Source organism: Corylus avellana, chromosome ca6 (assembly GCF_901000735.1).
Source record: "Corylus avellana chromosome ca6, CavTom2PMs-1.0".
Classification (NCBI taxonomy): domain Eukaryota; kingdom Viridiplantae; phylum Streptophyta; class Magnoliopsida; order Fagales; family Betulaceae; genus Corylus; species Corylus avellana.
In genome coordinates this window covers 26,136,887-26,158,009 of record NC_081546.1, presented here as the reverse complement: position 1 = coordinate 26,158,009, position 21,123 = coordinate 26,136,887, and the positions used below count along the sequence as shown (strand labels likewise).

The window sequence follows — 21,123 nt, the reverse complement described above, 5'->3', positions numbered from 1 at the left end:
AAGAAAAAAGATAAATTGGGGATGGTAATTGACCAAAAAGACAGATAGTAAACAATTTTAAAGGTTGAGTTCAGTAACTGGTTTTCGAAGGCTGTAGAATTAAGAGAGCGTGAAAATTTAAGTAGAACAGAATTGCTTTGCTGATTACTTCATTTTGTACTTTCCCTCTTCATTTGCCATAGTGTTCCCCATTTCCTCTTGTTTTTCCCTCCTTCTCAGTTCAAAAGAGTGTGAAGAAAATTATTGAATCGTAAGCTTTTCACCTAAGACACACCCAAGACAAATAATCAAAAAGACAGCCATCTGTATATAATTCAAAGAGTTGAAATAGGGGATTGCTTATGTGTCATAATCTAATTGGTTGTTAATAACTCGGTTCTAACAATTGATATCTTACCTAGAAAGTTTTAAGGGATGTTTTATACATCTAGAAAATATTTTTTTAAGCAGGGCCTACCTCTAATTTTTCATGATTTTGTCTGACACTATGAAGAGGAAAAAAAATTTAACTGGGGTGGGGCGTCCTGTGTATCCATCGCTTAATTTAACTAGGAGGTTTTGAGTATTTTAACCAATTTAAGGAAATTTTCATATAGTTATTTGTTTTAACGTTCAAAGTCTACAAGCATGCAGGAAGGGCTTTAGAGCATATTTGCATGATGTAGGGTCCATATCATTTTACACAAACTACCGACCGTGAAGTTGAGTAATAGGTCTGATTATCTCTTCTACAAGTCATTCTTCAGGCCCAAGGAATAGAAGAAATGTTAAAAAAAAAAAAAAAATTCTCATTTATTTTGAATTCGAAATACCTTAGATAGTACATATCCTACAAAATCAAGTAAAATTTAGAACAAGCATATTTCCAACATGCAGCAATCCTGAGAAAGTGCACAATTCAAGAGAAGATACAACCAGAACTAAAATATTATTTATACATAGAACCATATGAATTTTGATCTAGACGATGCAATCACTACATTCTTCACATGACTAGAAGGTAGCGTGTGCAAAATGCTTTGGTTCTAGCAGCTAAGCAGGCATCACACAAGGATGAGGTCGTGGGCATGCAGCATAGGACATCTGACTTAGGGGTGGGCTTGGCAATGGTCGGAAAGAGAAACTAGTTGCCTACTAGCTTCAACGGTAGAAACGAGTAATGAACCATGTTGAAGCATGGGGCTAGCTGACTACTGGCTTGAATGGTAGAAAAGAGCAAAAGGATATTGTACACATGGCAGACAGGAGTTTAGTCATGAATAAATGGAGACCAAGATAAAAACCAACTAGGACCTTCCCGTAATACTCTAGTATATATGAGTTCATGATAGAGATAAACTATATTTTAATCTTTAAGAGTAACTAACTCACTCAAGACCTCATTCCGTTATCAAGTCATAAAAGATTTGATTGGATACTTACTTCGAAAAAGATGTCTTTCCAGGCTCCCGCTTGCCATGTACTCATAAACTAACAGCCTGTGCTCATCTTCACAGCAGTACCCAATGAGCTTCACAAGATTGGAGTGACGGAGCTGCCCTAAATAATTAACTTCTGTCTGCAAAATGAACAAAGATATGGTGCATACAGCAATTTAATCTCCACTTTACATGGTATGATCATTTTATTTTTTATAAGTTCTTTACATGGAATGATCATTACTAATAGCAAGCTTAGTTTCTGCCCAACGGCATAAACAAGTGGTCCTGGGAGTCAAAATATTGGAGTCACATTTTCCATGTAAAGCCTCATATTGGAGTAAAATAAATGAACTGAGAGATAAGTTAAATACCAGCCATTCCCTGTCACCTTGGAACCCTTCTCGGTTAAGCTCCTTAATGGCAACTTGGGTGGTCTTGTAACCTGGCCTCACATTCTCATCAATAACTCCTTTGTATACAATTCCAAACCCACCCTCCCCAAGAATCAAATCTGGCCGGAAACACTTTGTGGCCAACCGCATTTCCTCATATGTAAAGATATCAACATTACTATATCCAGGATTTTCACGGAGATCTTTAACATTTTTGGGAGGCAAAGGAGTGCTACTCGCACTTCTTTCTAGTGTATTCGGAGGTGTAGCTGATTCATGTCCTACTTCAACCGAAAATTCACATGAGAAAAAAGAATGTTGCTGAGCTAAAAATCAATGATGATATTAATTATTATTGTTTAGTTGCTTATATCAACCTCTCTCTCTCTCTCTCTCTCTCTCTCTCTCTCATGAAAATTCAGCACATTGTTATATGGAGCTGGACAACTTTTTGCAATTTCAGTTGATTTAGATTTTTGGAATGGTCAAAACAGAACAAAGATATAATCAATAACTCTCTTGCTCAATGCTGTTTGCAATAACAAATTAATTCATAATTAAGAAAAGATAAACAACACGAACATGCAAGACTAATGGCATAAACCTCTAATTTCTATTTCTTCAAGTATTACACATCAACATTACATTCAAAAACTAGTACAATGACTCAGAAATCTCAAGGTTAATTTGATGTCATTGCGGGGAAATCTTGAGAGGGATGTAAACAAGATAAAAATGCCACCCATTTATAATTCTTTGCATTTTGACTCTCTCTAATATAATGTCTTGTCCAATCATAGAGCATATATGGATCACACATAACCGAAGTGCCTTTAAATGGAAATAGAAGTACATCATCAATAAATATACTTAAAACAAAACAAAAGTACATTAAACAGATTTAATGATGCCCATAAATGTAACAAACAAATAAATGTTGACTTAATTGATCGAAAAGAAATACCTTGACTCCTCTTCATAAACTGCTGTTGCAGTGGATCTTGTTTTTGCAGCAGTTGTTGCTGCTGCTGCTGTTGTTGTAATTGTTTTTCTTCGATACTGAAACAAATCCCCATGAATCTTAGCCTAAACCCCAACCCAGATTTACATTCATCTTCTCATTTTAAAATTCTACAATACCCTATTTCTCTTTCGTCATCGTCATCATCAAACTCATATGGTCAAACTCAAACAACTGTGGGATTTTTATCTTAAAAACATCGGAAATCAATGCGGGCCCCAGTGTTTTCCCCACAACGAGAGTCCGAATCCGATCTGGGTGGGTCCAAATCCGAAATGGGTCACCGGAATTTCTGTGGATCGTCCCCGATTCCGATTCGGGTCACCGGAATTTTTTTTTAAAACAATTTTTGTGTCAAAGAAAAGGCCAAAACTTTGGGGAAAGGCAGCAAAGATAGAGAGAGAGAGAGAGAGAGAGAGAGAGAGAGGATAATATGATTCCAATGGTTTAGAGCAACAGACGCAGAATGCGCCAATCAGAGCGTGGGCAGAAGTCTAGTTGGGTTGCTCTTGGGCCTTCCATACCTGTAACCGGGTTCGGGTTTATTACAGAATTTACCATTGGGTTTTAATTTCCAATCTTTAGGGCTCCGTCTTTTTTTTTTTTTTGGTCTTCTTCTTCTTCTCCGAGAAATGCTAAACACCCGAAACTTTTTCTCAAGTGATCAGTCCATTCAAGAAATAACTATGTTTATTTATTTTTTTCTTTTAAATAAACGTGGGGTCTAGATTTTTTGGGAACATGAATTTGAAAAAACCTTTTGGGGTCTTTATCATTTCTCTTTTTTGTATGGGTGATAATTTATGTTAGCATGTTGAGTTGGAGTTATATTAAGGTATGAATATATATCATATGGGTCAAAGTGAATTAGCCTATTTAATTAAATGTGTTAGTCCATTTAAATAGACAAGTGACCCGACGCGACTTGCATAACTGGTTTAATTAACAAAATTCTCAACCATTGAGCAAGAAAATGCCATTTTAAGAAAACACCTTGGCATAATAATTCTTAATTATTGAACATAAAAATTAATTATGTTCTTGAATCAAATATTTACAACTAAACATAGGATTGAAGGTAATTTCTTGTCTTAGAAATTTGGGTTATAATTTTTAATGGTTAAAAAAAATGTTTTAAATTAAAGGAGTTATGCAAGTCATCTATATGTTAAGCGAAGTTGACACCAATTGACCTTTTTATTAATGATATATAGTTGGGGTTGACCCAATTTGACACAAATCATATTTATTAAATCTTAATCTGCTAATTTTATATTAAGTGGTTTCAAAGAAATCTCTAAAATAGTTAGATATATACTAGGGTATGAGTTCAAATCCAACAATGTGAATCTTCATACTTGATTAGTGCAAATCACCATTGATCGCATTGATATCCTTATGAGATTGGGTCATGCTATAATTCAATTGAACTTGAAGGAGCATATGTAATTTCTACTGTTTAAGCCCTTATGTGCGGCTTCCAGGAGTAGGTATTACCATGGTCACATTTAGATAGAGCGACCACTATAGTTGTCCACTCCTCCCTTTTTAATTATATAAAAAAATGGTAAAATAATTAACCAAAATATTTGACTTCTCAATTTAGTTAATTAGTGATTGAGTTGTCAATTTTCTTATATACAAAATTCTTGTACAATTTCAATTATTCTTAAAAAATTGCTCAAAAATACACACAAAAAAAAAAAAAAAAGAAAAAAAGAAGAAGAAATTGTTAAAAAAAAAAAAAAAAAACAAAAATCCATTTTATCCACAGCAATGAACCCGAACTCCTTGTTGACAGAACCCATGCTACATATCATATCCCATAAAAATTAAGTGGTTGGATTTAATTGCCCTTTGATTAGTTCTTGTAAGAACAAAAAAATTCAATAATTTATAGACCTTATAACATCAATTTTCTCTCATAAAGAGAATACCCTCAATTAGGTTATGGTGTAAAACTTCTCTTTTACGGCATCCAATGGTAATTTGACACATCAGTTAAAAACATTAAATAAAGTGAAGATAAAAACACTAGGAGTAATGCTAAGAACCATCTTTTTATCATTGTGATTTTAAAAGCCACAATAACTTTAATTAGGAGGATAAAAAAATGGTTCATAACATTATTCAAACAAACTAAATCTTTAAATAAACAGCCAATCATTGACACATTCGTAGCAACTATTGCATTCCACAACTAGGTTGTGACCCGGTGGTGATCGGACTTGCAACAGCCAACTACAGGGCAGCAACCCTTGCCCTTGTGAGGTAAAGCCGGCCGGACATTGTCGGTACAGACAACGAGAATTGGGCGGAGAAATTGTTGTCGAGAAGAGGAGAAGATTGAGAGTAATGAGAACGTATAGTTGAATTTGCAACAAGCAACCACAACCACAGGGTAGTGACCGTTGCCCAAATATGGCCAAACTAGTGGTAGGTTGGAGTTGTTGTGGAGGTTAAATAACTCAGCCAACATGGCAAGGGTCGGCGGCCGTAGTTGCCTGTGGCGGAGAATGGGTCGTGGGTGTAGGTGCATCGCAGTATCGTGCATGTCCAAATCCAGCTAGACCATGAAAGGAAAAGATAAAAGTGCCCCAATTTGTTGATGGATTGGCTACTTAATTTACATTCTTATTCTATTTGGTATTTTTAGCTAATGTGTCAAAATTTTATTTAGAGGCCTTAAAAATAAAGTTTTATAAAACGTCAAAAAGGCTCTCTTTTATAAAATATTCATGAAACATATATTTTTTTTTAATAAAAAAAGTGATGTCAATGCCGTCAAAGCTTTTGGTAAGTTCCTCGAAGTTTCGTGAACCTACGATAAATTTTCTACCCTCAAGTAAAACGCCTCCTTTCCTTTTCCTATTTTTTTTTTTTTTTTTGGTCGGTGGTTGTGGGCAAGGAGGCATTCAAATTCTGTATCCTCTGAATTGGTTCCAAGAAATACCTTAAAAAAAAAAAAAAACCATAATTCTCAACTATTTCGGGTTGAGGAGATGAGAAAGCGTCCTTCTGTGGATGAGGACAACTCGATCGTATCAATTAATAGCATGAAGTGAGAGAGAGAGAGAGAGAGAGAAAAGTTCCAAAATTGGGGTTTCGAGTAACAACCTTTTTTTATTTTTATTGAAAAGTTTAGAAATAGAAAAATATACCATTCATTTCCAACTCCTTTAGAACTCGTTGGCATGTGTTAATAATATATATATATACTCTGAGGCTTTAAAAAAAAAAAATTAATGACTAACGTGGTACTACTACACTAGTCACACATTAACACTTGTATGAACAAATTATAAAATAGTTGTAGCATGTAGATGTAGGTGTAATATTAATATAAGAAAATTAATACTAAAACATATATTTCTATTTCGTCAGTATATATTCACACTATATCGGGGTAGTGTAAATCAGTTTTTAAGTCATTATTAAACAAAATAATAATAATAATAATAATAATAATAATGCACATTTCTAGCATTAATCATATGAGAGAATAAAGCTGAGGCTACGAGAGAAAGCATGTGGAGGAGAGCATTTGGTTTGGGAGAAACAATCAATCAGACCAGGTTGGAATGCACCAAGAGGAAGACGACGATGCCAACAGGCGCCGCACCAACAACTAAGGAGAGACGGCATCGTTTCCTGGTGGAGCTCGAGTCTCGAAGGAAAGGAAAGGAAAGGTCGGTGATGAGGGGCCATTTTCGTACTGATCATGTTGCACGTACGGCGATATGACGGATGCATGGGCCATGTTGGTCCTGTCACGTTGTATGACACTATCTCCCAGTTTCTTTTTTGCATTTTTTATTTTTTATTTTTTATTTTTATTTGTGCTCTGTATTTTATCATTTTTTTCTTTTTGCATTTTTTTTTTCTTTAGGTATACAAGTATTGTTAATGTGTTTTGTAAAGTGTAATTAAATTATTGATGAGTGAAGATGTTTATTAAATTACAAAAACATATTGAATTTAGACTAAAGTATTTTAGGAATTTCATTTTCGTTGTTAGGATTTAATTGGACGGGAGAGTTGACATTATAAACTTTTGAAAGATAATGACTCTAAATTAACACTTTTTAAAATTAAAAAATATGATGACAAAAGTAATAAAAAAATCAAGATAATAAATGAAGTTTTCTCATTTCTATTTTTAAAAGTGTGTGGTTGATCTATTTAAGGGTTTACTTTAAAGAGGCAAAGGATTCTAATTACTTTGATAAGTTTTTAATTGAGAGGCTAGAAATCAGAGTTATTTTTAAGTTTGACAGCACAGAGTTGGTTTGTAAGTTGTAACTGCCTTGACAAAAGATAAATTTTGAATAAAAGATATTGATGACTTTACATATACTATAAAATGCAATAACTTCAAATCCTATTGCAACTTAAAGTCTCACCTTATGTTTTTGGTGTAGTTGTTACCTAACTTGAGTTTGAGTAAGGTTGAAGAGTATTTTGAGAGTTATGTGGTTTGGATAGGGTTAAGGGGCTCGCTTAACCGCCTTTATTAGCAACCACAATTCTTGATGTTCATGCCAATAATGCATAGAATCGTGTTCTTTATTTAATGGAACATAATTCTTCACAATTCATTTGAACTAGATAATATCTAGTTAGTTATATTAGAGGAATATTTTATCTTTTCACTTTTTAATAAAACAAAAACATCCCTCTAATATAACTAACTAGATATTATATAATTTAAATAAAATAAAGAAGATCTTAATTCTTATTTGATTCATTATACATTTATTTGTTTATTTTTGGGCTTATTATTGAGTTGTCGGCCTTTCCTGTTGTTTCATTATAGTCAATATTGTTTGATGTACTTAAAAAGAAAAGAAAAAAAAGAAAAGTCCCACCCTTGGTCACGTTTTGATTCCTTTGAAAAGAGGGTTTTAAGAAGAAGACAAAAAATGGCCGCAGCAATGAGTGACTCACTCACCTTTTAATTGCTTTAATTTGAGAAGAGAAAGTTGAGAAAAAAGGACAAAAAAAACACTTGAAGCCGCATAAGAAAAAATTGTTTGACAAGTGACAAGTGCGGCGTGCATTGTTTGTTTCAATATCCCCCCGGCTATAGATACAAGGGGCGGCCTTGTTTTTTAGGGTAGGCAGCCAAACACTTAGGCGAGCTAGACTGGATTTTTTTTTTTTTTTTTGGGCCTAGCTAGGCTTGGATATTTGCCCAATAAAGATAAAGTTTATGGGTCAATATTTTATTTTTTATTTTTTTATATTTGATCCATTTTATTTTATAAACCAATTATTAGATTTGTAAATTTATATGGATTATACATAAGTCAATAATAGACTCTACAAATCTAATAGTTGATCTATTGAATTTGTAGAAGAATATAAGTCAAATACATAAAACTTATTGATTCTTAACATTTCTCATCACAAAATACTATTGGCTCAATTTGATAATTTTTTAATCAAATATATTAACAAACAACAAAAAAATACAAAATGTTTATGAAAACACTATATATATATATATATATATATATATATATATATATATATGCTAGAAAAGGGACAAGAGTCTTCCTTTTGTCATCCCAAATATGATATGTATTTTAAAATTATTATTAAATTTGAGATGATAACCATTTAATTTTAATCAATTAGTAATTTTAAAAGTTGGGTCACATTTTGGAGGATACAAAGAAAAAGAGTTTCTTCTAGCATTACTCATTCCTGAAAGTTTTGATTTGTTCTCATTGAAAACCATTTTTTTTTTTTTAAAGAATGGATAACTTCACTTTAAATTCCTGAATTACTACGCAATTTGACAAGCCCCCTAAACTTTAAAACTTCTTAATTTGAACCCCTGAACTTTTAATTGCAGTCAATTTGAACCCCTCCGTCCATCAGATTTAGCCGTTAACTTCTAATGAAAATATCTAAAAAAATCAAAATATACCTAATTTTCGTTTTTATTTTTTATTTTTTAATTTGGAATTAAGGGTAAATTTGAAATTTTATAAAAAAGTCAGGGGTATAAACATCATTATCTCACCTTTAATGTTTAAAATCTGACGACGGAGAGGTTCACTTTTATGTTTAAAATTAAAATTAAAAAAAAAAAAAATAAAATAACATTGCATTATCATTATATTTAGTTGGGCTTTTAAACCATTACCCGCTCAATCTGAATTTTTTTTTGGGTGCAGTTGGGCTTAAACCATTCAAAACCCAAACTGATCAGTTCAGTAAAGATCCGACCCGATATTACAAACCCATATCCAGTATCTGATCCATACTATCTAGTATCTAACTATGAACCTCAGCTTTCACTACCGATTCATTTACCAACTCGGAGTATCCGTTTTAATCTTCTGCAATGGCCGACGAAGCGAACAGAGCTGTAAGTTTTTGCACCTTTTCTTGCATTTTCGTTCCAATTTTCCCAGCAACCAAACGGGCCCTTAACTTTATTAGCTGAATGAATTTCTAATGGGTCGTGTGGGAATCATAGGCTTTTCGAGAGATTCAAGGTCGCATGATTGAGATCACTAGAAAACTGAAGCAGGTCAGTCTGCTATTGATTTATTTGTATTTTTTTGTCTTTCTATTTTTAATTGCAACGAAAAGCTTGGTTCTTTCGTATTACGTCATGGTATTTATGAATATTTGATGCAGCTTGTGATTTTTTGTTTTTAATTTTTTTAATAAATAATCGAAATATGTTGTGCAGCCAGCTACACAGAAAGTATAAAAAAAAAAAATTATAAAACCTATGCATTAGGATAGTTAAACGCAACTGTCTCCCAAAGGTAAGGAGTATCTAAGAAGGTTTTATCTGCACTATGTCCTTTCACAGTCCTTAAAACTTTTATAATTTATTTCCCTCTAAAGACACCATAAAAAGCATGGTAACACCATCTTCCACACTGCTACACTCAGAGGATTGTGAAATAGTTCTTTCAATTGGATTGGCTTAGACGCTGTAAAAAAAAAAAAACTATAGTACATGTTCCAAGTTTTTCATGAAAAAGAGATGTGGACCGTTGAAAAAACTACGGTACATGTGCTGCAGTTCTTTTACAGCACCTAAGCCAAATCTGTTTCAATTTATAGTTGAACTTCAATATTTCATTATGCTATATATTGATCCTATGTTTTTGTTTTTTCTTTTGGTATATTATTTGGTATTTTATGGTTTATGTGCACTAAAACAATAAACAAGAAATAAAAATCCAAGCTACTAACAACTGGTGCAGCTCTGCATTTCTTTATTTGATTTTTATCTTTTCTTTTTCAGTTGTTGTTGTAGTTATTACTATTGTATAGTTATGGCTTAGGATAAAGAACATTCATGGGAATTGCTTGACTAGCATTTTGGAAGTATCTTTGTTTCAGTTGAGAGATGAATCAAAGATATTGTTAGTTTTCATCGTCTTGGAATGAGAAAAATGTTTTCTTCATGATTTTTGAAATTTCATCCTGAATCCTAAAGCCCAAAATCTCTCTCTCTCTCTCTCTCTCTCTCTCTCTCTCTCTCTCTTCCCTTTTGTTTTCTGACTGGTAAGTTAAATTGGCGTCCTAAAGCCTAAAATTTCTTGTTGAAAGCATGTTATATTGCTGTTTCTGATGGCCAATTGGATGAGGAATCTGATTTACTTTAGAGAGACAAACCTGATGGCTTTTCATCCTTTAGAATGATTTAAATTGAGATGCTGTCAAAAGAATTAGTCATTGATGTGCAATTGGAGAAGTTAGCCCAGAAATTTCTTGAAGTTACCATTTTAAGAAGGCTATCTGCAGTCTCAATTGCTGCATCCATGGGACTGAAGAGATAGATAAAGTTATGCTGGAGTTTGTTTCTGGTTGCTGGTCGTTTGCGTTCGAAAGTAACACATTTTTTTCTTCTTCTTCTTATTCTTCAAAAAAGAAAAAAAGGATTTATAAAAACTCTTGCAACTACTACAATGTGAATTCTAATAGATCGTAATATTTCAAACTCTTTTGGAGTGTTTACTGTAGGTTGGAAATTGCTAATTGTGTGATTAGTATGTGACTTTTAATGAGCTTGGATAGTTAGGACCAATTCGTTATATGTGTCATGAAGGGTTGAGATATTAGGGTTACTAAAGGCTTTATTAATAACCTCTATATATGATATATGAACATTTGGATCTGAAATTTCTTGGCCCTACAGTGAGTCTTTGGAGGAATATCAAGAAAGGCTAGGGGAATTCCTCCAACTTTGTCTCCTTCAAGGTTGGGGATGGTTCCCGCTTTCTCTTGGCATAATGAGTGGTGTGGAGAACCTTATCTCAAGACTATATTCCTAAATCTTTTTTTGAGGTGGTGTCAGTTTACTTAGTTTCCTTGAGTCATTCTTCCCATTGGAATATGAGTTTTATGAGGACAGTTCGGATTGGGAGTTGAAATCTTTAGACTCTTTCTTCAATCTGCTATACTCTTCAAAGACTCATCCTGGGGAGGCAGATAGAGTGTTGTGGACTCTAGCTAGTAGTTGCAGTTTTGATGTGAAGAACTATTATAAATTAATACAGGTTGGAGAGACTTGCCCTTTTCTTTGGAAAAGTATTTGGAAGGTTAAGGCTCCGCCTTGTATAGCTCTTTATATGGATGACATCTTTAGGTAGATCCTCACTGTTGACAAACTGAGAAGGTGTGGTTTTACTCTTATTAATTGGTGTTGCTTTGGCAAAAAGAACGAGGAGACTGTCATCCCCGCATCCACTTTGAGTACACCATTGATCTTAGTACATGGTTCTCAGCTTATTTGCAGTTTTTTGGATTATGTCTACAAACATCCTAGAGTTGTTACATTGTTGGAAGAATCAAGGGCGTCGATATTTCAAATATTCTATTTGGAAAGCTATTCCTTTTTTTTTAAGTGTGGAACATTTGGAGAGAAAAGAATTGTCCCCATTTTGAGGATTGCGAGACCCCTGTACTTTCTTTAAAATCCAGTTTTGTAAGATCTCTCTTAGATTGGATTGTAGTCTATGTTCTTCCTTCCTCCTTTTCAAATCTTTTAGACCTTGTAAACTTTTTAGATTTTAGCCATCTTTAATGTGGTGGTGTCTTTTGTATACATTTACGAGGGTTGTGCCAGTTTTTTTTTTTCATTAAAATTGTGACTTATAAAAAAAAAAATAAATCCTGGGCCTTCTACCTCTAGTAATATGACTTTTGGTTATTTTAATAAGTAACAATTGTGTTTAAAAAAAAAAAAAAAGACGTTATAGGAAAGAAGGAGAAGTTTTCTTGATAAGACTTTTTGGCAAGCCAATGTTATGGCGAAAGTAGTTTTTGGTTGACAGCGGTATGGCTTGAAGATAATAGTTAACTAGTGCTGTTTGTGTAAATCAGGCTCGTGACCATGGATGATCTTATTATCTTCTGCCCTATGGCAAGAAGACTATGGTCACTTGTTTTTCTGTTGTTTGCATTTATTTGAGCTATACATATGTGTAGGTTGGTTTTGGATTTGGTGGGAGAGAAATGCTATGAATGTCTGACAGCACAAAGCTTTTAGTGATTTAGTTGAAGTTATTATTTATGATTGCTTGTTAACAGGATGAAGACAACTAGTGGCTTCTCTTTACTTTTGTGGAGATTTTGGATCTTTGTAACTTTAGAGCTTATCTTCTCTTCTGTTTCTCTAAGGGTTCCTCTTGTATACTTGTCTTGTTCTAGTGTTGCCCTCTATGTGTTTCTCTTAATAAAATTTATTACTTACCATTAAAGAACTTTGAACTGATCTTAGTTATCATGTCTTTCAGGTGCAGAATCAGATGTGAAACAAGGAGGGAGACAAAAAGCGTGCTTTTCTAACCTTGGAGGAGCTGCGACAATTGTCTGATGATACAAATACCTACAAATCTATAGGTATTTAAAGAAAACCATAATCTCAAGTTGGCATGCTAGTTTCGTATAAGTATGTAGTATTTCAAAGTGCCTCAAGCTTTAAAATATAAATGCTTTCTTTGGTTTTAGAAAATGAATCCCTATCTCTAAAGAGTTTTGAAAAGAGGCTGTCTGATTTTTATTTGAATCATGAATTAGAGTCATATCTGGCATTTTAGTTTTAACTGTGCTACTTTGGGCAACCTACTCCCAATTTGACATTTATTTATTTTTGTTTTGCAGGGAGAACGTGAGTTTTGCATAATCTATTTGAGCATGAGAAAAGTTCACAAAATTCTTGATTTATGGGCTGCCAGATTATAGATGACAGATCAAGGATTTAAATTCAGACTGGACTGGCCAGAGAGACTGGATGAACTGCCGGCGGGCTCGATCCATTCCAGTCATGCCCATCTATTCATTTTGGTCAATGAACCAGATTGGGCTGTTGTCAATCATGGTCCAGCCATTGAGCTGTTTGACCTGGGCTGGGGTCCAATCTCTCCTTGGCCCAATTCAATTGATTGTTCATTCTCCGCCCCCCCACAAAAAAAAAAAAAAGAAGGCTTATGAAAGCAATAGGGTGTATGATTTACCACCCATTACTTTCTGTTAGTAGTGGTACAATCAATATTATTATCTAATATTAATTACATTTGGAAACCTTTTGCTGTAATTACAAAAGTTATTCATGAGCCATATTTATGCACACATTATTAACAATCATTTGGCACACATTTATGCATATAGTATTACACAAAATAGCATATAGATATTATAAAGGGATAAAATAAGATAGGCGGTGCCCTATGAAGATTGATATGGTTTCACCCACTTTTTCACCCAATGGTGAGTTTTTGTTTATAATCTTGATCATCAATAGCTTAAGGTCACTTGTGTGAGAGATAATAAAGTTTAAACGATAAATTAGATGCATCATTTCACTCAAAAATGCTTGGTTATTTTTTGATTCATACATGCATAATCCAAGTAAATGTGTGTGTGTGTATATATTTGCTTCACTAATTGAAGCAGAATTTAGAATCTGTTAAGCTTTATAGTTTATAGATTTATTTGAATGGATTACATGTCATTATATATTCTTTTTGTTTTTAATTAAATATCTATGATTGGTTCGATCACGGTCAGCCTGGTGGTTGAACCTCTGACCCTTGACCCTTTTCACTTTTCTGGTTTATTGAACAGTCTGCTTTCTAAAACATTGTGATGTACTCTGATGAATCTCTCTCTCTGTCTCTCTGATGGTGGCCAGGTTTGTGTTAGAACCCAAGTCAGTTTTAATGAATGAACAGGAACAAAAGCTGAAGGATAGCGAAACTGCAATTGCCTCATTACAGGTGCATTAACCTTTTCATTTTTCCCCGTGCAAAATCTCTTCTTTCTACACTCCCTCCCCTACCTTTTCTTTGTTTGTGTTTCATCTTTGATATTCTCTTGGCCAATATATATTTTTCCTAATACATATTACAGAGAAATTACTGGTGAAATTAAATATTGTTCACATGCAAGGCCCCCATCTAAAATACCTCCCCCCCCCCCAATCCAAAATGAACAAAGAAAGCAATAAATGAATTCTAGATCCATCCTAATGTTTATTTATAATGTCCATCTGGAAGGTTTTAGGTTTGTAGTCCAGCAATTTGGATTGGAGGATCATAATAATGAATCATCATATCCGTTTCATTTGGTCTTTTTTTTTTTTTGAATTTTGACCTGAGTTTGGCTTAAAGTTTTTTCTTTAATAGATGTTTTGCCCTTTATTTTTAAAATTGAAACCTCTGATTTTCTTTTCGATAATGAAAGATCTAATTTTTGTTCAGTTGAATTTATCTAAAAGATTCGGAAATTGTAATACCATGATTACCTTGTGTGCTTAAGCAACCTTAAATGATTCACAATCAGGTATAAAGTACAAGTAGGGTGAAATCGGCGAAACGGGCTAATGAATTTTTGCTCTAGGAGTGATCTCCATAAAAAAGTTACCAAGATTATTTAGTTTAACAAGGAATAACAAATAGAAGAGTTTATAGTAAGAAGGCTTGCAGGAAAATGGTACATGTTGATTTTTGATCGTAGCACCGGCCACCGTGTAGATTATTTACTGCCGTGGAAATTAGCTACTGTTTAAGGTTTTGAATGAGCCAAATAGCCAATTTTTCCCCTGCTTGTTTGGCCTTAGCTGTGCCTGGAAACCTCGCTTAACTTCTGCCGCTAATCATCGTTCTTTTGAAAGACAATGTACTAATTTTCTCTCATTCTTCTGAAATTTTTGTGCAAATATTTTCTGTTGTTGGGCTCCGGACAGACATCAAAGGAATATTTAGAAAAGCAGATGGTGGAGGTGGAGAACAACCTTAAGGAGCTCTTGGAGCAAGATCCGGGTCTTGCTCGGCAGATAATGTCCATGACTGTAATGTAAATCATACATTTCTGAGAATTTTCTTCTGTGCGCTTTATTTTCCTTTTGGAAAGGGAAAAAACGTGATAATGATAGTTTGCAATGTTTGTTGAGAAAAGTCTGGTATTCAAATCTGGTGAGATGTTATGAATTATGAAGCTACTCTTGCAAGACCTTGTTTTTTATGGCTATCTTCTTATCCTCCCACAAGTCTTTATTGAATCGTCAAATAGATTTCAAGTGATATGGTGTATATGGAAACCTCTTCCTTTCAAGGGAATTGGAGATGATTCATTTTATAGTTTAGATTAAATTTTATGGATTTAATGGTGTATATATTGTTGCGCTATTTACAATTTTTGTGGCATCATATACATTTTTAGATGCAACGAAACAAAATTGATTGTAAAATTGGAAAACGTGTCCTACATAACTGTAAGGTTTAAAGTAGGTTTCTCCATTAACTTCTTGGCCAATTAATTAATGATATACTATTTTAAACTAATTAATTGATGTCATAGTTCTCGTTTGACAAGCCATGTGGTGAGAGGCAACCCCCTTCACCAATTAATGGTGGTTGTCTGGTTGACCACTATTTTTTGTTAAACATGATTTAATTATTTTATTTTTTATTTAGGATACATTGGTAACTAAAAATAGTTGTGTCACACAACACGTACAGTTACATATGATAAATTAATTGGATGATGAATTGATGGAGATATTTATTTGAAATTAAAGAAAAATCTTAGGACCTAAGGGGCAAAATTGAAAACCTAGAGAATAAATTAAAATTGCATAAAAAGATATTCATAACTAAATTTGATTTTTTCCTGAAATATTTAAATTTATCATTTTCTATCAACTTAACCTTTTGGGATACTACAATACTTTACTTATACACCAAAATGTAATTACAATAGAGAAAAATAACAAAGAAAATTAACTAAAAATGACAACATGGAGCTCCTCCTCTTCCTCTTCTTCTTCATTACCCTACTCTTGGCCTCTTTCATTTCTTTTGGCATTTGTTCCTTAGCTTACGCAACCAAAGAAAATGTCACTCTCCCTCCTGGAATTTTCGGCTGGCTAATCATTGGCGAAACCCTTCAATTTTTGGCTGCAATGCAAGAGGAAGCATTGGAAAATTTTGTCTCAAAGAGAACAACCAAACACTCATCGAAAGTCTTCAAAACATGTATTCTTGGTGAGAATTTCATCATATTTTCTGGTGCTGCTGCAAATAGATTCATCTTTTCAAATGATGGCAAGTTGTTCATACGCTGGCGCCCTCCCTCGGTCCAGAAGCTCTTCCCCTCCACAGCACTTGTGTCCAGAAGCTCTTCCCCTCCACAGCACTTGTGCCCATTGAAAATGACGCTGCCAAGGCCAGGAAGTTCATATCCTTGTTCTTCAAGTTCAATGAGACTCACAAATTTGTGGCATCAAATGACTCCATTTCAAGAACCCACTTCAAGAATTACTGGGAAGGCAAAAATGAAGTTAAGGTACATCCTCTAGTGAAGATGCACACATTCACCTTAGCTTGCCATTTATTTATGAGCATCGATGACAAGGAGAAATTGTCCAAGTTTTTGTGCCACTTCAATGATCTCACCAAAGGCATTTTATCATGCAATAAAAGCAGCAGAAGCTCTCAGGAAAGAGATATATGTGATTGTGAAGGAGAGGAGGGAAGCCTTGGCAAATAATTTAGCTTCTCCAACACAGGCCGGGTGTGCTATCACAAATGATTGCTTTGCCATGCGACCACGATGGGTTCATGACAGAATTGGAGATTGCAGATAAGATTTTGGCATTAATTTCTGCTTGGGGGCCATGACACTACGACTGCCACTATCACTCTCTCTATGAAATATCTTGCAGAGATGCCTCACGTCTATAATGAAGTTGTAAGAGGTATTTATTTATTTATTTTTACTTTTTATTTGTGCATTGTATTAAGAATATGGTTAGTAATTTTTAATACGACCCAACATAAATCTGACATAAAATTAACAGGTTCTAGTTCGAGTTAGTTCGGGTTGACTTGAATTAAACGGGTCAATCATGGGCTTACTCGCTTAACTTATAGGTGACCCACATAATCCGTATAAAGTAAATTATACATTTTTTTTACATTTAAATTCATATACAAGTCAAAACTGGTCAAATAATATATTTATGAAATGGGTTATACGGATTGTGTTGTGTTATCCGTTTATTTAAAAAAGTCGTGTCAGGGTTTAGAGATTTGACATGTTAACTAAATGGCTCGTGTGTGGATTGACCCACGATCTCGACATGCCAACACGAATTGCTAGCCCTAATTAAGAAGCATATCTCTCTTTGTAGTTTTTATTTTGATTCATACATGTATACAAAACTAGCTGGTAGAACTTCTTTTGCATGATAGAGCAAAGTGAGATCATAGGGCTAATGAAGCCAAGAGAAGCACTATGTTGGGATGACATACAAAAGATGAAGTATACTTGGAACTTTGTGAACGAAGTGATGAGGCATACAACAATTGTTCAAGGTGCCTTTAGAGAAGCCAAGACAGATACTTTCTACGAGGGTTGTCATTCCAAAGGTTTGGAAGGTAAGTGATGTCCTTCTATTATATATAGCTAGCTACTTCATCCATCTTCATTTTCCATTATATATTACAAATTTTGTCTATCTTTTTTTTTTTTTTTTTTTTTTTTTTTTTTTTTTTTTTTTCAGATATATTGGAGTGTGGGTTTGACCCAGAAGAACTCTGAATACTTCTCGGAGCCAGAAAGGTTTAATCCAAGAAGATTTGAAGAAAATGGACCTTCTCCTTGCACATATGTTCCTTTTGGGGCAGGTCCTTTGATGTGCCCAGGAAAGGAGTATGCTAGAGTGACTGTTCTTGTCTTCCTCCATTACGTAGTGAAGATGTCCAAATGGGAACCAATTCTTCCCAATGAGAAAATTAAAATCGAGTCGGTCCCCGTTCTAGCAAAGGGTTCCCCAGTTTGGCTTTCTCCTTTCCAGGATTAGTAAGGGTTTTTTGATATGATTTCATTTGATTTATTTCTTCTGCTTGTATCGATATTTTTCTTCTTGTAATGTGTACTTAATTTGTTGCATAACTTTATTAGGTCATATTTGAGATTGCGTTTGAGGAGTTTAAAAGTGGTTTTAACACTCAAAAAGTTCGTTTGAAGAAAAAAGTACTTGTTTGGTAAAAAAATTAAAAGCGCTTTTAAGGGTTCAAAAAGCCTAAAAATGACCAAAACGCACTTTTGGTAAAAGCTTAAAAATGAAGCTTTTGCTCAAAAGCTCTTTTTAATTTAAAAGCTCTATTTCTCAAACTCAATCTCAAACAGACTCTTAGTCCAAAGTTTCTAATTAGCTTAGTTGCTATTTAGCATGCCATGAATGTGATTGTATGTCACCACCGACCGTAACTTGAATAGCTTTACTTACAGGATCATGACGCCGTTTGGCAACCCTTTTCCATCCCTTCAACACTATTCACGCTCTATTTTCTTTTTTCCCAAAAAAATTAACATAAAAACATTTTCACATTTTCATTTTTTATATCACATAATTTACTTTTTATTATTATTCAGATAAAAAAAATCACTACAAACAAAATTTTATCACTTTTCCATACCAAACATTCTTACTTTTTATTCATATTAGTTAATCCACGTTAGCTACAGTAGCAAAGGGAAAATGGTTTACCAAACACTCTCCTAACTTATGGCAAGGACGGTGGCCATACCCCCTCTCCCAACCTAATATTTTTAAACAGTAATTTAATTGATGATTTTAAAAGTTACACAAAGAAGTGCGATATTGAGTTTGAAGAAGTGGGAGTGTGTTTAGTATTACCCCTTTTTAAAACCGTTGATCTATATTCTTAATTGTATGGATTTTTATTTGGAGAATTGGTTATTATCAAAGTTTATTAAGAATATAATTTATCTATATTCTTGATGGGTTTTTACATGGAAAGTTAAAGCTACAAACATTTTGCAAGTATATCTCTGATTTGTGATATTTGATGTCTTTGTGGCATAACGGTGACCTTGTATAAATTTATTGTAAAAATATTTCTATGGGAATTTTGTTTGCTCACAATAATTTGGAATATGAAACATTAATTAGTTTGTTTAAACTTACAAATCCCCTAATCCCATTTCCTACGCTCATCCTTATTTCTTGTAAATTTTTCAGAATTAGCAGGTTCCTCGAGTTGATCAGATACTCCGGTAGCTGAATGTGGGAGGGAGTTGTTGGAGTGTAATTAGAATTAGAGGTTTCAATAAGTGTGTTGTAGTGTTTGTTTTTGTTTAATTAGTTGGAATGTGAGACAATTGAAGTTATAGTTTTTAAATATTAATGGACCCAGACTATATGTTGCTGCATGGGGGAATATATTTTAGAGACGTATTTGGATTTTTGATTTATTGTATTTGATAGTTACTGAGTACTTTAATGAAGAAGTGTGTTTTATTATTAAGTTTTGTTGGGTTATTTATTTATCTCTAATTGCAGTTTACAAATAATTAGGTGGCCGGCATGAATCATTGATTTTTAGTTGAAATAGAGTGGAAGAAGAAAATATTTCAAATAAGTGTAAAATTAGGTCTAATTAAGTTGGTGCCATGTGCATAATGAGTAACACGTAAGTGTCGTTATAAAATTGGATCTAACGTAGTTCACTAACATAATCCACCACGATTTTGCACATAAGTTAATAGTAGACTTATTTGTTATTTTTGCATACCACATAAAGTTTATTGCAAATCCATGTAGCCATAGAGATTGATTTTGCATTTTTTTTTCCTCAAAGATAATTACCTCCATGTTTGCATCTTATAAACCGAATGACCTCTCAAAGAGAAAAAGAGAACACGGGAACTTTTTTTTTTTTGGGAAGAAAGGCGTAGTTTAAAATATTGAAAGTTTTAAATCACTACTTATCTCAAAAGACAATACACACTATTTTAATTGAAATGAGAAATCAATTTGTAGAGTTAAGATTCAAATTCAAAAGTACCTCGGCTCTATCTAATATCATGGTAAATCACCACTTATTTATATATTTAAATTAATAAAAAATAATAAATTCAAGTATTTAATTAATACTTCAATAAAAGTGCTTTATTTGAAAGTTGAATATGCAAAGATATTGATGCAACATGGTCCTCATGCAAGATTTAGAAGAGAAACAAAAAGAGAAAAAAAAAAACTTGAAAAAAACTATAAGGTTTATATTGCATGATATTGCACATTTAACACTCACATATATTAATATTATATTGCATTACATGATTGAGTTGCTGTTTGTCTCACACCAAACTAATTACGACATAATTTACATCTTTCAAGTGGCAGAGAATTTTCTGCATTTATTCGGTAAGCATTCTTAACATTTGTTACTTTGAATGAAAGTTGTACATATGTATTGGAGAGAGACCATTCTCTTTCAAACTAACTTGGGCTCCTGAAGTTCATTTAATATGCAATCATTTGGTTAAGCATTCAGGTTATCATGCAAACAGAACTCGCCTCCGATATTCTCCAAGAGCCCATATCGGAAAAATGTTTCTATATGATGAGTAGTTTAGTATACAGTTTCTCATAAATACTCCAGTGATTTCCTGTTGCCAATATTAACCATCGATTATATGCTAATACCATGCTTTAAAAAAATAAACTTAATATGTAAAAAACTTATTTTGATTAAAAAGAAAAGGAAGAAAAAAAAAAAGAAAAAAAAGAAAAGAAAAAAAAGACCAAATTGCAGACACTTAAATGGACAAAGTTTTCCTTTAAATTGGATTGAAAGAAATGCCACTCTTCACACCTATTTAGCACACTCAATTTACACCAGCTATAGTTGAGTATTTTAAGTAGCTTTAAGTAGCTTTCTATGTAAGCCATTTAGGAAAAATGAAAACTATTTAAAACACGTCAGTGTGAAGAGTATCA

At 33.4% G+C, this 21,123-nt stretch overlaps 1 protein-coding gene and 2 pseudogenes across 2 annotated transcripts; 2 read left to right on the top strand and 1 right to left on the bottom strand.

Moving 5' to 3' along the window:
• Nucleotides 1–67: 67 nt before the first annotated feature.
• Nucleotides 68–3,405, bottom strand: LOC132184888 (probable serine/threonine-protein kinase PBL17). Of its 2 annotated transcripts, none has more exons than XM_059598675.1 (4): nt 2,778–3,405; nt 1,793–2,097; nt 1,423–1,558; nt 68–263 (listed from the first exon to the last, which is right to left on the bottom strand). In XM_059598675.1, exons 1-4 carry the CDS (start codon nt 2,887–2,889, stop codon nt 241–243), a joined length of 576 nt encoding a protein of 191 aa, XP_059454658.1. In that variant the 5' UTR covers nt 2,890–3,405; the 3' UTR covers nt 68–240. The 2 variants fall into 2 exon arrangements, with proteins under 2 accessions (XP_059454658.1, XP_059454659.1); XM_059598676.1 differs by having other exon boundaries at nt 73–263; nt 1,793–2,094; nt 2,778–3,402.
• A 5,742-nt stretch (nt 3,406–9,147) lies between these two features.
• LOC132184533 (prefoldin subunit 1-like) lies at nt 9,148–15,449 on the top strand (annotated as a pseudogene).
• Nucleotides 15,450–16,110: 661 nt separating this feature from the next.
• LOC132185457 (beta-amyrin 28-monooxygenase-like) lies at nt 16,111–18,177 on the top strand (annotated as a pseudogene).
• The last annotated feature ends 2,946 nt before the right edge of the window (nt 18,178–21,123 follow it).

Bases quoted from the DNA above. Each gene is read 5' to 3' on its own strand.
- LOC132184888 (XM_059598675.1), bottom strand. From the start codon at position 2,889: ATGGGGATTTGTTTCAGTATCGAAGAAAAACAATTACAACAACAGCAG. The intron at 2,098-2,777 runs GTATTTCTTTTC...TTTCGGTTGAAG, and splicing joins GTTTATGAAGAGGAGTCAAG to TAGGACATGAATCAGCTACA. The intron at 1,559-1,792 runs GTATTTAACTTA...TTCATTTTGCAG, and splicing joins AAGGTGACAGGGAATGGCTG to ACAGAAGTTAATTATTTAGG.